The sequence below is a fragment of the Tenrec ecaudatus genome, chromosome 10 (genome assembly GCF_050624435.1).
Source record: "Tenrec ecaudatus isolate mTenEca1 chromosome 10, mTenEca1.hap1, whole genome shotgun sequence".
NCBI lineage: Eukaryota > Metazoa > Chordata > Mammalia > Afrosoricida > Tenrecidae > Tenrec > Tenrec ecaudatus.
The window spans coordinates 107,710,694-107,725,932 of record NC_134539.1 but is presented as its reverse complement, the minus strand read 5'-3'; the positions used below and the strand labels follow the sequence as shown (position 1 = coordinate 107,725,932).

At 58.1% G+C, this 15,239-nt stretch overlaps 1 protein-coding gene across 1 annotated transcript in view; it reads right to left on the bottom strand.

Moving 5' to 3' along the window:
- ATP2A3 (ATPase sarcoplasmic/endoplasmic reticulum Ca2+ transporting 3) overlaps nt 1-14,495 on the bottom strand; it is a 33,411-nt gene extending 18,916 nt beyond the window's left edge. Inside the window, exons 1-7 of the mRNA XM_075559594.1 lie at nt 14,378-14,495; nt 4,375-4,392; nt 4,118-4,200; nt 1,841-1,945; nt 1,584-1,722; nt 1,269-1,349; nt 1,107-1,192 (exon numbers count right to left, since the gene is read on the bottom strand). Coding sequence (XP_075415709.1) covers nt 1,107-1,192; nt 1,269-1,349; nt 1,584-1,722; nt 1,841-1,945; nt 4,118-4,200; nt 4,375-4,392; nt 14,378-14,495 — 630 coding nt within the window. The remainder of the gene's footprint in view (nt 1-1,106; nt 1,193-1,268; nt 1,350-1,583; nt 1,723-1,840; nt 1,946-4,117; nt 4,201-4,374; nt 4,393-14,377) is intronic.
- Between the last annotated feature and the right edge of the window lie 744 nt (nt 14,496-15,239).

The window sequence follows — 15,239 nt, the reverse complement described above, 5'->3', positions numbered from 1 at the left end:
ACAGCGGCCCTCCCTTGTCGTGGCGGCCAGGCCTGTGCTGGTGGCAGCTTCAGCTCTCTCCTTCTGCCCTGAGGAACAGCACGCCACCCTGGGGCCCCTGCCTGCCCCTGAGCCAGGTTACCCTCCTTAGAAGGCTTTTTGAGGGGCAGCTGCTGGCACGAGCCATGTCCCCTTGAAACCTCCCTCCCCACTCTAAAACGGTCTTCCTGTCTGCGACGCGGACGTTCCCACCATTCTTCACCACTTTTTGCAACTCCCTCCCCACTAGAGAACTTTCTGTCCAGTGATTGCAGACTAGCGCTTCCCCTTTCCCGATCAGGGCAGCACAGTCTAGCAGGGAAGAGGAGAAACCTCGGAGCACACCCAAGTTCACCTCACATCTTTGCCATTACTGCCGGTGTAACTTTGGGCGTTTTACTTAACCTCTCTGTGCCTACAGGAAAAAACACGGATCATGAGAACTTGCTCTGAAGGCTTGAGGTAAGCCCTGGAAAATTAATAGACAAACATAAAGGGCTTAGAATAGTACCCAGCCACCCCCCGCACCCCCCAGTAAACACTGGCTGTGGTTACACACTGGGCTGCTAACCACAAGGTCAGCAGTTCAAAATCACCAGGCTGTCCATGAGAGAAAAATGAGGCTGTGTACTCCCATAAAGTCGCCCCGCCCTGTCCTGTAGAGTCATCATCCGCTGGATGGCAGGGAGTTGTTGTGTTTTGGTTTGGGCTTTTGATTCAAACCCATTTGTGTGTGTTGTCAATAATTGGTGGGGCTCTTCTCTGTGGAATCTCCATGACATGATTATTGCTGTAAATTGCCTCACCGTCTGACACAGAGTCACCGTACCATACAATTCAATGGTTTGAGCTTAGTAGAGTTGTGCAAGGCTCTGCACAATTCATTTCAGAACATGTCTCTCATCCTTCTTGTACTCATTACGATGAGCTCCCCCTTCCCCTGCCACCTCCCCTGCCGTAAACCTACGACGCTCTTGATCCAATTACTCTCCCTATAGATGTACCTATCTTCATGAGGTTGTACGGATGATAGTGTAGCTGTTGTGCTTATTATCCAGACAGGCTCCCGGGGGTTGTGTCCGACTTACAGAAAAGACCATGTTCTTCTTGTCCTGGTTCACGGCTCTGGGGTCTGGGATAGCATCTGTGTGCTTGGTCACGGACACGGATTCACCTGGGTGTGGAATGAGAATAAGGAACGTCCTCGGGCCCCGGCCCAGCCTCCCTCCTGGCTGGGCCTCCCGGCTCACCGGTCAGGATGGACTGGTCCACTCGTAGCGTGGTGGACTTGATCTCGATGAGGCGGAGGTCAGCAGGCACCTTGTCCCCCACTGAGGAGGAAGGAAGGGCTGGCTGAGTGTGGGGCTGCAGGTCACGCCCCTGCCGCTGAAAGCCAGGAGGCCCGAGTGTGACCTGTTAGCTGGCCCTGCCTTTCTGGCCCTGAGTCCCCGTCTGTACAGCAGGGGATGGGGGTGGAGGAGCCGTGGGGGACCTGACAATCACCCTCTCAACACAGAGCTAGAAAACGGGGGTGGGCAGTAAAAAAGGGCATGCCCCCAGCGCACCCGCCACTTCCACGATGTCCCCAGGGACCATGTCCCGGGCCCGGATCCTCTGCACGCCCTTGCGGTCGGAGCGAAGCACCTTGCCCATCTCAGGCTCGTATTCCTTCAGGGCCTCAATGGCACTCTCAGCATTGCGCTCCTGCAGGGACAAGGCGAGCCGGTGACACCCCGGATGCAGAGGGACCCGCAGGGATCCCTGAAAGGGTGGAGGTCACACCTAGCAGGGCTCCTAGGCCCGGCGCTCCTGCGCCACCCACCTGCCACACGCCGACGATGGCGTTGGCCACGAGGATCAGCATGATGACCAGGGGCTCCACAAAGGCCGTCATGGTCTCCTCGCCCTCCTCGAACCAGGCCAGGACCTGCAGGGATCAGAGCCAGTGAATGCTGTGAGTGGGACTCGGCAGTCTCCTGCCGGCCTCCCTGCTGGGGAACAGACCCCCGGGGAAACAGGGTCAGACTCTGAGAAAGCCTTGACTTAGAAGACACTTAACTCCCTCAGGCAGTGACCGAGGCACTCAGGCCAACCTTCAGGGACATGGGGGCAGTTACACAGCTACCAGTTGGAGACCCCAACATCTGCCTCGATCACAATGGGGTCCCAGACTAGCCAGCACGGGGGAACTGGCTGGAAGTAGAATTCTATCTACCCGTCCAGCATGGACCCACTGGGTCAAGGACTCGGAGAGGGGCCTGTGTTTGAACAAGCCTGGGTGATTCTGTGCCAAAGGAGCCCTGTCCCAGACCTACAGCCCAGGGGCCGGGTTGGGAGGCAGGAGGCCAGCTCAAAGCCTAGTTCCACTGGTGACCTGAGGGCATACTTGTCACCGCCACCCCACAGCTCCATGAAGGGCTCCGGGCACCCCCTCAGATCAGTTGTTTTAGTCTTCTGTGTGGACAGACTTTTCCTCTAAGGTCCCACGAGGCCATTGGACAAGAGGGCCAAACACAGCTGACTGGGGCCCTGCTGGCTGGAGAGGAGAGCCATTGTCTAGCGGTCCCACTGTCCCACACTTGGCTATCAAGACGAGGTATCTCCAGGTCTTGCTGGGGGTGGAGCCAGGAGCCAGAACCATGTCCACTCTCAGGGCGGCCTGGAAAAGACCACTACAGCCTCTGCCTTCCCTGGAAACCAGGAGTCCTGAAGGGGAGGGGGGGTCTGCACAGGGCAAGGGGTGGCAAAGGGAAGCAGCATTGTAAAGAAGACCGCACAGGCAGCCAGTAAGGGACGTGACCATGCAGTCCCCACACGGAAGACACACGCCAACCTGTGTGATCCAAAGACCGTAAACAATAAACCCCAAGTCTGAAGGAGACAGCGGTATCAAAGCCTAAATTGCGAACACCCCGTGGGCCCCACTGAGGCCGTAGAGGACAGTGGAAACTTAAATCCACCTGCAGGGTCCCTACTCAGATTGAGCCTCTGGCGAATCCCCTCTGAACATAGCCCAGGGATGTGAACAGCTTTGGTACCAGAAAGACAACATTGTAACGCCCTTTATGACAGACAGTGTTGGGTTAAAATGTAATACATTATCACTTGATCTCGACTCCTTTGAAAGTTGTTACAGTTTGAATATGTTCTGCTCTTCAGTTGAGGTGTTTCTATGTTTTGTCTAGTTGTTCTTTTTTTTAATAAACCATTTTATTGGGGCGCGTACAGCTCTTATCACAATCCATCCATCCATCCATTGTGTCGAGCACATTTGTACATTTGTTGCCATCATCATTCTCAAAACATTTGCTTTCTACTTGAGCCCTTGGTATCAGCTCATTTTCCCCTCCCTCCCCTCCCTCCCTTCCTCACGAACCCTTGCTAATTTATAAATTGGTATTATTTTATCTAGTCATTCCTGCTGTTTGTTTGTTCGTTCGGTTGCTTCCTGCTTGCATTGTATGAATTTCTGAATATGGAATTCAGGAGAGACATTCCGGGGGGCCTGGCAGGGGAGGAGGGGGACTGGGGAGCTAAGAACAACGAGGATGAGAAAAAACATCTCTGAAACTGACTGCAGTGATGATTGTATACCTCACTTTACTAGGCCCGGGCCGTAAAATTCTATGCTACGTGAAGCATTCTCCTACCAAACCATTTCATAAGGAGAAAGTCAAGGCTTGGGAGCACGTCTGCAGGGCAGGGAGGGCTGTGCACGGTTCTCAACTGGACGTGATTTCGTCCCCCAGGGGCATCTGGATGGCTGGAGGCAGCCTTGACTGTGACACGCATCTGGGGAGGGAGGTCAGGGAGACTGCTCATCATTCGCCACCACAGCCGGGTCCGGAAAGGCAGCAGTGCCTGAGACTGAGACTCCGGAGTGGTGTCCCGCCTGCAGGCCGGGGTGGAAGATGGGCTGGCGGGGCTGGGTGGGAGCCAGGAGGTGCAGGTGAGGGAGCTGAGCTCAGGCTGAGCAGTGCAGAGGCTGGCCAGGGTCAGGGGACAGCGGGGAGGGGAGCCTTGTGCTCCCCAGCACAGCTGGGACCTCGCTCTCCCTCCCAGCTGTGGGCTCCAGGCCACGGTGGGCGGGGCTACTTACAAAGGAGACCAGGGCGGCCAACAGCAAGATGCGTACCAGGAGGTCCTCAAACTGCTCCAGCACCAGCTCCCACAGGGACTTCCCTGGGAACGGGAGCACGGAGTGAGGCCCGGCCCGGTGTCGCCTGGCCCTCCCATTCCCAAAGCAGCTGGCCACCTCCCGCTCTGCAGCCCGAACCCGTAAGGGCATTAAGGCCTCACTCTAGAGGTGGAGGGGGGGCTAGGGGCCTAATGGGGTCTTTCCGCCCCGAGCCTCACCTTCTTCAGTCGGGAGCTCTGCAGGATCCAGGTCGCCACAGGAGCCGTGAGGAGACAAAGCAGGACTGGGTTACATGGGGGCGGAGTGGGGGGGGAGGAGCTTGGAGATGTCTGTACAGTCTCTCCCCACTGTATCCACCTGGACCCCCAGGATGGCCTAGACCAGCGGTTCTCAACCTGTGGTCACAACCCCTCTGGGGGTCGAATGCTGCTTTCACAGGGGTCACCTGACTCATAACAGTAGCAAAATGACAGTGATGAAGTAGCAGCAACAATAATTTCATGGTTGGGGGGGTCACCACAACACGAGGAGCTGTCTGAAAGGGTCATGGCGTGAGGAAGGTTGAGAACCACTGGTCTAGACATAGCTGCACTGCTCTCTGGGCGTCACTTGACCTCAGAACAGTTGGTTTCAGCCCAGATGCTTACAGTATTGGACCCCACCCTGAGGAAGGGAGGTCCAGTGTGGCCTGGATCACGTGGGGACAAGACCAGAGTTAGGAGGGCCCTCTGGACGCCCCCCACCCACCCAGGAGTGGCTTTGTCCTACGTCACAGAGGGCAAACTGAGACCCAGAGGAGGGAGGAGTTCGCTTAGCTCCACTGCCCCTCCACTGATGGCCACTATTCCCCACTACCCACTGTAAAGTGGCCCCTCCCTCTGAGAGCATCTCCCGGGGGTGGGGGGTGGGAGTGAGAGCAGTTAGCACCTTCTAGAGACTGTAGTTCACCCAGAGGCACTGCAGAAGAAAGGCCTGGTGACCAACTTCTGAAAAACCAGCCACTACTGAAAACACTGTAGAGCACAATCACATACACACACACACACACACGTCTCTGCCCACAGGGCCTCTGACATGCTGGATACTCTGGGACCACCCTCTGAGCCTCACCCCACCTGGGTGTCTTCCTTGGGAAAAGCCCCCAGCAGCCAGCACCCACTTCCAGGAGGACCCCTTCCACAGCTACATCCCTGGGGGCTGGGCTCCAGTTTGTCCCTCCTAAGCCCTCCTCTCCAGGCAAGATCAGTCAAGACCCCCAAGCCCAGCCCTCCAGAACCTCCTGAACCTGGAACACCAGCAGGACCTGCCAGCACTTCCTGTGCTGTGTTTCTCACCTTGAGGTCTTCTGAAGCCCCTTTGTACCACGTTGGCTGGTACCTGTGCTCTCTCGGGGACCTGAGGTCTTTGAATAACTCTAACATCTTAAAGGTCAGAGGGGCTGGAAGCAGGACCTTGTTTCATTGATGCAAGAGGGAGATGCAGAAGAGAGAACTGGCTTGAACAAGGTCATATCGCAAGTCTTCGTGGGGCAGAGATGGGGACAGGCTCATCTGAAGACCCCTCCCAAGCTAAAGGCTAACTGGGCTCCACTTCCTCTTGCCTGTGACGACTCCCAAGGGCTGACAGCATCAGCATCAACTACGAGCTTGTTGAAGACGCAGGATCCAAAGGCCCCTCAGGTTGAGCTTGCTTCCTGCTCCTCCGGACACTGAAGAGCAAACAGGTCTTTCCATCTGTCCACCTGTTTGGGGCTCATGTGCCAATAAGTGGTTGTTTTTATTTCTATGGGAGCCTTCACCCCAGACCACCTGTTTGGAATGTCTGGGGTCTGCACCTGGCAGCTGAGCCATCTCGAAGTCCACTGAGCCACAGGAATCCAGGAGGGAAACATCTAACCTAAAAATACACTTTCTAGCATTTTCTCCAAAGTCCTATTTTAGGCAGCGTCTGACATTTTCCGTGGAAAATGTAATCTCCAGTGTCCTGCGTTAAGATTAAAATCAAACAGACTTTTTCCTTCTGATCTATTTAGCTGAAGCGGACAGGAAAGGCGGGGGGAGGGGCCAGCCTGGTTTCTGGGCCAATTCGCCCATAGAGTAGGGTCCTTTTGAGGTCACATAAGCCATGCCCCAGCCTCTGCACCAAGTGGTGCCCACCTCCTGAAACACATCTGCCTGCTTCTGCCGTGTTCTACCTAGGAGACTCCCAAACCCCTCACTGTGGAGGGTATCTTCATGGTTCCTGACCCAAGGGGCAGTTCATGTATGAGTCTCACCCGAATCCGTCTTGCTGTCTCCCCCATCAGGCATGTACTCATGGAACCACATTCCTGAGGACACTTGGTCTGGACAGGGTTGTGTAAGGCACAAAGCATGGCTCTGGCCCTGCCCAGGGGGCTGCAGGCACACGGTTCAGCACCCCCACCCATCTTTTAGAAGACTTGGCACCCGCACCCACTTAGAAGGTGAGGCTGATCATCGCCTGAGTCACATTTACTGAGCACCTACTATGTACGGGGCTGGGAGCCAAGTGCTTCCCTTCGTTCTTTCTAGGTAACAACTGGTAGACAGGTGTGCCCAGCCCGTGGGCTCGGGCTCAGCAGACACATAACGTCAGCAACCCGTGTGAGTGGTGCCCCAGCACTGTGGCGACTTCCCAATGTGCATCCTGAGAATCAACCCACTGCTGTCGAGGCGATTCCAGCTGGTAGCTACCTTATCTAAGGTTTCCTAGGCTGTCAATCTTCAGGGGAGCAGACAGCCTTATTGTTCTCCTGAAGAGCAGCAGATGGGCTTGAACCGACGACTGTGCCATTAGCGGCCCAACTCTTACTCTGAAGCACCACAAGGCTCACTGATCATTCTCAAACCACCGCGTCAAAAACAAATGCACTGCCATTCAGTCAATTCCAACTCACAGCGACCCCTGCAGGAGTGGGCAGAACTACCTCTGTGAGTTTCTGGGAGAGCAGCTCCCTCCTTTCAGGGGTAGAAAGCCCAGCCTTTCTGAAGAGCACCTGGTGGTTTTGAACTCGTGACCTCACTGTGAGCAGCCCGGCACATAACCACGGCACCACCAAGGCTCCTAAAGTAGGGGGACACAACCCAGACTCCCGTTTTGCAGAGGTCACAACTAAACCACAGGGAGGCGGAGGAATGAACTCGCAGTCACGCAGCTGGGAAGTGGTCTGGGGAGGCTTTGAGTTCAGAGAATTTGGCTCTGGACCCTGTGCTCCGAGGGTTAGGCGGCCCCACTTTCTTTCCCCTGATTCCTGAGGTCCCCATAGTCCAGGGCACCTGAAAAAACATGGCATCCCACATCCTTATTGTTAGCATGCAGTGACCTGACCCCTACAAGCGGCCCTGCAGGCCCAAACCACCAACCCAAATCGTCTCCATTCAGAAAGGTTCTGCGGGGCTCACAGGTGACATCACCCACCCGGCGATGAAACCAGGGAGACCCTCCAGGAGGCGCACTGACACAATGGCTGCCTGCGGCACGGGTCTCTAACAGACTGGCTGGGACAATGGCACTGGCCAGCAGGGCCTGCCGGGTTCTGAAGGCTACCACACGGTCGGAGCAGACCCGACAGCAGAGCAACAGCGAGGCCCTGTGTGCTGAGGACCGCTCAGCTTCAGCGTCAACCTCCTGGGGGCCCCGGGAAACCAATCCTCCCCTCCCACCTGGGAGTCCAGGACCTCGCAGAGGGCCCAGACAGCCCTGGAAGACGCACCAGCTGGTGCCCTCTTCCTTGCGTGTAGAAGGCCGAGCTGTTTCCCCTTGAAGTCAAGACCTCGCCCCTTAAAGTGGCGGCACTGCCAGACCCCATGTCTGTCTGCCCTGGCTCGGTTGCCCCTTCTGTTAACTGAGAAGGCCCGGCCTGCCCACCTCTTGGGGTCATCCTATGGGACCCGGTAAGGAGGGGCTTCTCCTTCCAGATCCATGGCTTCTTGTCCAGGCCTCTCCTACCACCCTCTGACCTGGGTCACCGTCACCTGACCGATGCCCGTGGATGCCTTCTGTGGGGCTGGCCCTGAGGAGCCTGGGGATATGAGCATCATGGGAGTCTGGTTTCGAGAGCTGAAGTTCAAACCATACTCTGTAGTTCTGTACCCGTATGCCAATCTCTAAAACCCCTCTGAGCCTCCATTTCATCTGCACAACTGGGCGGATGACCATCATGCAGCAGGCGGTGGCTGGGAGGATGCAGTAGCCAATCCGTCTGAAGCACCTGGAACCGCCCGCCACGCGCAGTGAGTACACAGCAAGCACCGGCATGACCAGCACCACCAGTGTTCCAGAGTGTTCCAGAGTGGGACTGCTCAGTGTCCTCAGCACCTGGAAGAGCATCCAGCACGTAGTAGGGGATTGGTGAGTATTTATGAGCAGGGACACAGGTCCTGCGTGTCCCAGGCCGCAGGCTACCGATGGATCCCCATGGTCTGCCTGGATGCTCAAATGGGACCTTCCAGAACCACTCCTACCGCAGCTGCTCATCTGTCTGCCACTTGGCCCACCTCAGGTCTGCCACCACCTTCCCACCTTTTACTAAAGCTTCCCTCCTCCTCCTCCTCCTCAAGCCATTCCTTCTGTCCAGAATTAGTGATGGAAACTGGGCATTGCCAGTCGATGCTGGAGCTTAGTGACCCCATGGGCTCCCCTCAACCCCTACCGCCCGCCGCCAGCCACCCTTGGCGAAGATCTTCAGGCTTTGTCCAGAAGAGCAGCTGGGTGGATTAGAACTACCAACCTTTAGGGTGACAGCTGACCATGTAACTGGTGCATCTCTAGGGCTCCTGCTGTGCAGAGTACCAACCAAACCAAACAGCCCAATGCCACCATGGCTGTTACATCATGTCAACTTGTGAAGGGGTGGAGCTAGCATGTCAATCAGGTCACAGCCAATGAGGCCTCTGTGTGGGCTTGCCCTTCTCCTGAGGACTCTGGGAACTTCTGTCTTCCTCTCTGGAGGCGGGAGACACACTCCCAGCAAGACAGTCCTGTTGACAAGCCACATGGAGCTACATTGATGGAGCCAGAGCCCTGGGAGTTGGAGGACCCACGTGGAGGCTCATGCCAGTGCTGAGATGCTTCCACCACCACTGGATCCACAAGACTTTCCACCCACTGGCCTGTGATCATCTGGCATTTGGCATCATTGCAATGAGTTGCATGAGTCTGAAGAGGAATTTATAGAGTGGTATCAGACATATGGGCTAATATCAGACGTATGGACTTGATCTGGACTGGGCTGTGTTCTTCATATACAATTACTCTTTTATATAAAGCTCTTTCTTACACATGAGTCTCCTTGCATTTGTTTCTCTAGTCTACCCGAGCCAACACAGCCATTTAGCCCATTCCAACTCACAGAGGTCCCTGGGGACAGAGCAGAACTTCCCTACATGGTTTTCACGGCTCCGACTCTTCATGGAAGCAGACTGCCATACCTTTTTCCCATGAAGCAACTAGCGGGTCCAAACGGCCCACTTCCGGATAGCAGCCAAGCATGTCACCCACTGGGACCCTGAAGGTCCTGGCCCTAGTTCCTTATTGGAAGCCTACCCTTCCAGGAAGGGTCACTGAAAAGGGCCCTCCTCTGTGAGCCCTCCCAGGCCCCACCCACCCGGTGACCTTCACACGGACGGACATCAGACATCAGCGGGAAAGGGAGCCCCTTGCAGGCCAGAGGGGTGAGTCATCCTTGGGTCCACACAAGGCCTCGCAGCAACTGCTGACTCAATTGCCTCAGTGCCAGGGAGGGGCAGTGGGCATAGGGCTAGGGATGCCCCTGGACTCAGCCCAAGCACCATGCACCACTTGCTAGCCTAATCCCGCCTGCCTTGGCTCCTTCCTCCTGCCAGCACTGGAAACTGGTCTTGCAGCTTCTAAATGTCAGCTCCAGCTGGGAGAGGCTCAGCACTGCACCGCACTGCACCCAGGTCTTCCTCAAAGGTAAATTTACAGAGCAATTACGGAGTCCCCTTGCAGGGTCAGGCCAGCTCTGTGGCTGTCTGGGAGAGGCCCAGGCTGGGCAGACTCCGCCCAGACCACCTGGTGGCTCTGCCTCATCTCCAGGGCCCACCTAGAGTGGACACCCGGTCCTGCTCTGCAGGGGGCCACTGAGGGGCCTTGCGAAGTGGCGCCCTGGCTCACAGACAGCTGACCAAGACTTAGCCGGCATGCTAGAGGGGAAGGATTTTTCAGCTTAGGCTGCACGGTGCAGGCTCCCAGTGCTGCCTCTGGGAGCTTCTGGTATGGGGGTGAGGAGGTCCAGCGGGGGCGGCCTGGTGCTGTTCCTGGGAGGCTGGCACTGCCCAGCAAGGGCCAATGGGGGTGGAAACCAGGGAGAAGCTTGAGAGACCGTGCACTTCCAAGTCCCTGCAGGCAGCCCCTCCTTCCCCTCAGATCTGGGACAGACCAGAGTTGGCTTCACATCCCACAAGGCCCCAGGGGAGACCTCGAGGTCCCATCTCTGCTCTACTGACAAGGACACGGAGGCCAAGGACAGGCATCTCTTCCGAGGTCACCCAGGCTCGTCCCACCCTCCCAGCCTGGGTTCCTCGGGGCACCCAGATGGGTTTCTGAGGGCCCACTGTCCCACAGGGGCCCCAGGCTGAGGGCAGGAGACAAGGTCACCGCTGAGTGCAATCCAAATCCAGGCTACCTCTCTCACCTGCAGTCTCTGGGGCTGCCGCCCCCCAGCCCTCCGGGGGCTACAACTCCTCCCCCAGCTGACCTGGACAGAGAGGTCTTGCCGGCTCACATTGGAGTCTGCACTGAGCATCGAAGGGATACTTAGCAGGCCATGATGCAGCCCTCTTGCCTCCCTGCCTTGGCTCAGGTCGGGCAGAGGAGCTGGGCTGCCCACTCACCCACAGACACAAGCAAAACCAGAGGCTCCTAAACCTGTGAAAAGATCGTCAAGCCTGCATGTAAACCGAGACATGCCAGAGAGCCACCAGGAGAGTGTGGTTCTACCCAGCTGTCACAGATCAAGACGTGACAGCATATGTGGGGGGTGGGGGGCCGAGCACGGGAGGAGATACATCCTGACGGAGGCCAATTTAGCAACCACTGTCCAAATTAAGAGCACACACATCCTTCGCCCCCGAGCTCCCATGTGGAGGAATTTATCCTTTACCGATGCCCACAGTGTGTGAAATGATGCAGGGACAAGGACGCCCCTGGCACCCGCAAGTGTCTTTGAGAAGCCAGGGTGAAGAAATGCAATGGCCACACACGAACACCGACCCGGGCAGGAGAAGCAGGCGGAGGTTCTGCGAGGCGCCGTGGAAAAGCAGGTGCCAAGTGGTGCAGGAGACATGAGGGATTCTGGGAATGGGGAGCTGGGGAACAAGGTGGGGGAACTGGACACCTTTTGTACCCTTTGACTGTTGGGCTGTGTTCATGCAAATTTTTACCCAGAGTGCATCTGAAAAGTGTAAAAGGCTTCAGGATGCCAGCTGCTCTGGGTCCGACGGAGCAAGACCGCTGGAAGGCAGGGCCACTGGACCTCAGAAGACCCCTCTCTGCAATGGACCGGGGACAAATGGGGTTTTGTGACTACTGGGAGGAGCGGATTCAGGCTGGCCCACGTCCTGACTGCATTGCTGGCTTAATCTTCTCCCTCCCCAGGGCAATAAGGTTTGTTTGCAAGAGCAGGGCGGGGCCTCCCCCCCCCTTCCCTGCAGAATTTGCAAACTTCAGGATGTAAGCAAATGACTTCTTCTGTGGTTTCCAGTGCTAACGAATTCACAGGTGCACAGACTCACTCTCGGGGCGGGTGAGCACTAGTCCCTGGGGTGTCCCCCTTCCACCTGCAGGCCCTACCCCCAGCTTCAGCTTCTGGCACAAAGCCCCACCCAGCCTCCTTCACCACAAGGAGGGGTGACTCTCAGTGGGCGTGATCTCACTGACCATTCACAAGGGGCCCCATGAGGTGTCACAGTAGTGTCACCGAGAGCAGAGGACACCGAGAGGGGCAAAGGTTCCCAATGCCTGTCACCTCAACTCCAGAGGCTGTGCTGGTGGCAACTGCAGGACACCCCAGGTCCCTCTCTCAGGCCACGGCTGCGTCCTGGAGGCCACAAACAGGAGGTTCCGCTAGCTCTTGTCATTGCATCTGGCGATTTCCCCCAACCTGCAATGCCTCCTGGGATCTGAAGAGCCCTCTAGGAAAGCTGTAAGAGCAGCTGCCCAGCCAATCCCAAGCCCTGGCACAGAGCCCCAGAGCCTGTAGAACCTACGACCTCCCTGTACAGACAAGGTGACTGAGTCTCAGAGGGAACCAGGGGCCCAGACCAGCATCACCTCTCACGATGCCACTTAACCTTTCGGGGCCTCGGTCACCTCCTCTGAGGACCAGCGACCTGGGAAGGACCAGCTACCTGACCTCACAAGGTTATTTGGGAGCCGGGAAAATGAGGTCAGAGGTGAAAAGTGTTCAGAACCGTGCCCGGCACATAAGAAGTGTTCAGTAAACATCAATTTACTGTTACTACTACCCAAGCAAAGGGGAGCCCAGAAATGGGCCCAACTTTCTCTCCCATCTCTTAAAGCAAGTCCACATCTCTGCGGACCTACCCGCTATGCCAATATCCTCACTCATCATCCCACACAGAGAGCTGCTCTGGTCAGGGTACCCCATGATCCCCAGGCACAGATAAAACAATATGGGGAGGAGGTATGGGGGGTTACTAAGGGTCCCCTCTCCCCCACTGCTACACCAATGAAGTCATGGGGTTCACTGGGGAAAAGGGTCTGGACCAGGTCACTCAGGCAGAATCTGTGTCATCCTTGGGCAAATCAAGGGCTAGGTCTTCAGCTTCCCTTGGGCATCAGGACCCCCTAGTTGGGGACCAGAGCTGGCACAGAAGTGGCTGTGGGCCCCCAGAGCTCCCAGCTCTGGCCCTCACACCCCAGGGAGGCCTCAGGACCTCCTCTTTTGCAGCACCCTCCCTGCCAAGTCACTAATGGGGGATATTAAATAATATTTATCTCCCCAGTTCCTCCCACAGCTCAACTAAATATAGCAACTCATTTTTTTCAAAAAGGATTTCTGCTCCAGAAAGATAATATTTACATAAGAGGTGGTTTTCATAAACCAATATGAAACCCAAAGCTCCCTTTCCGACAGACAGCTCCTCGTCACGTCATTCTGGAGCCAGCCCTGAGCAATGGGACACCCCGGCCAGAGCACCTTCCCCTGGACTGGGGGCCGGTGGGCGGGAGAGCCTGCAGGACCAGCAGGCTGGGAACCAGAGAGGCTGGGAGGCTAAGGGACACAGGCCCAGGCTGCACTTTGATTGGGGGTGGAGAGGGGATATCTCTCTGGACCCCCAACACCCTGCCAGGTATGACTGGGTGAGCAGGCCCCACCTGGAAGAGGCACAGAGAAGGGACCCACCTTCCACCTTCACAGGACCACCCAATGGAGCCCAGGCCACATCAGAACAGGACCTGGTGACATTTGTTGCATCTCCTGAGCAAAAGAACCCTCCATATGGGATTCTCAAGACAGGCCATCCCTCTGATGCTTGGAAACTCCCACACAGCTGCAGGTTGCTCAGAGAAAGGCCCGGGGCCACCCTGGGTCTGCCCCAGGTGACTCCCAGAACCTTGAACTTGACACCCTCAGGGAGTCAAGTGGGTGGGTGGCTTGCCTCAGGGGTTCAAAGTCAGCCACATCCGCCTGGGGTAGCAGAAAGAGGAAGACCCAGAGTGGGGGGTGGGGTGGGGGGCACGCGGGCTGCCAGCTGACAACCTGAGCCCTCTCTAGGGGAGACCCTGTGGGGGCCAGCTGGGGAGCTAAGGCGTAAGTCCAGGCTGGTTCCTGGTCTCTGCACCTGCACGATTCGGGCTGGGTTCAGCGCGGTGGGGACCCAGTGCTGACAGCGATGGGGGTAGGCTGTGGCTTACGGGGAGGGCGGTGGGGAGGGGGTAGATGGGGACCACAGGAAACTCGCAAGGATCGTGCAGGTCCCCGGGAGCGGGCGGGAGCCAGGCGTCCGGTCTCCCAACCCGGAACCTACCCCCACCCCAGCGCGGGAACCGCGCCGGGTGCCCCTGGCGCATCTGAAGAGGTTTCCGGAGCCCTGGCTTCCTGCCCGCTGGCGGGGCCCCGAGAGCCGGAGGGCCAGGTCCGCCCGCCGCCGCCGCCGCCGCCGCCGCACGGGGAAACTGAGCCCGCGGCTCGCCCGGCCCGGCCCGCGCGCTCACCGTTGGGGCCGTAGCGCTCCCGCGCGCTGGTCACCTGCGCCGGGCTCAGGCCGCTCTCGGCCGTCACCTCGAAGCGGCGCAGCACGTCGGCGGCCGGGAGCAGGTGCGCCGCCTCCATGCCGCCCGCCCGCCCCGCAGTCTGTGCCGTGGGCTCCGTCGGGCCGCCTCTGCGCGCGGCTACAGCGCGGGGCGCCGGGCGCTCGGGCCGGGGCGCGCGCCGCGCCTGGCCATGTCCGCGCCGAGACCTTCCCCGACGGCAGTGGCGACGGCGGCGCGGCCCCGCTCCAGGATGCTGCGCCCCGGGCTCCCTCCCCGGGGCGGGGCGGCGCGGGGCCCGCCCCCGCACTCACACCCCTTCCGGCCGCCCCTCCCCTGCAGCGCCCGGGGCACCCGCCCATTCTGCAGAAGAGGGAACTGAGGCCGCGGGCGGGAGCGCGCGGAGCCTGGGAGGGGGAGGGGGCACGTGGCCGCAGGGACTCAGCGACTGTCCCGAGGGCCCCCCGTCCCCCCCCCCCGCCCGGGGCCGACAGCTGGGGCGGGCTGCAGAACTGCCTCGTTCCGGTCCCCCGGAGCCCTCCTGCGCCTGGAACGGGAGCTCCAGGGTCCTGGGAGGCGGCAAAGGGAAGCTGTTCTTAAATAGGGCTTCCTGCTCCCCTCCTCGAATTCGGCAACGGGTGACCCTGGGCGCGAGGGAACCGTGGAGCCCGCGTTTCTTCCCAACGGAGTGCTTCTTTATTCTTTTCCAAACGCCCAGCCGCGGGCCGGTTATTCCCACACAACCAGTATAGCAAATAGTGATGAACGCCAGGGTCCTCAACCCGAGCAGAAAATGTAAACTGGGGGTTGGGCGGGGGCGGGGGGT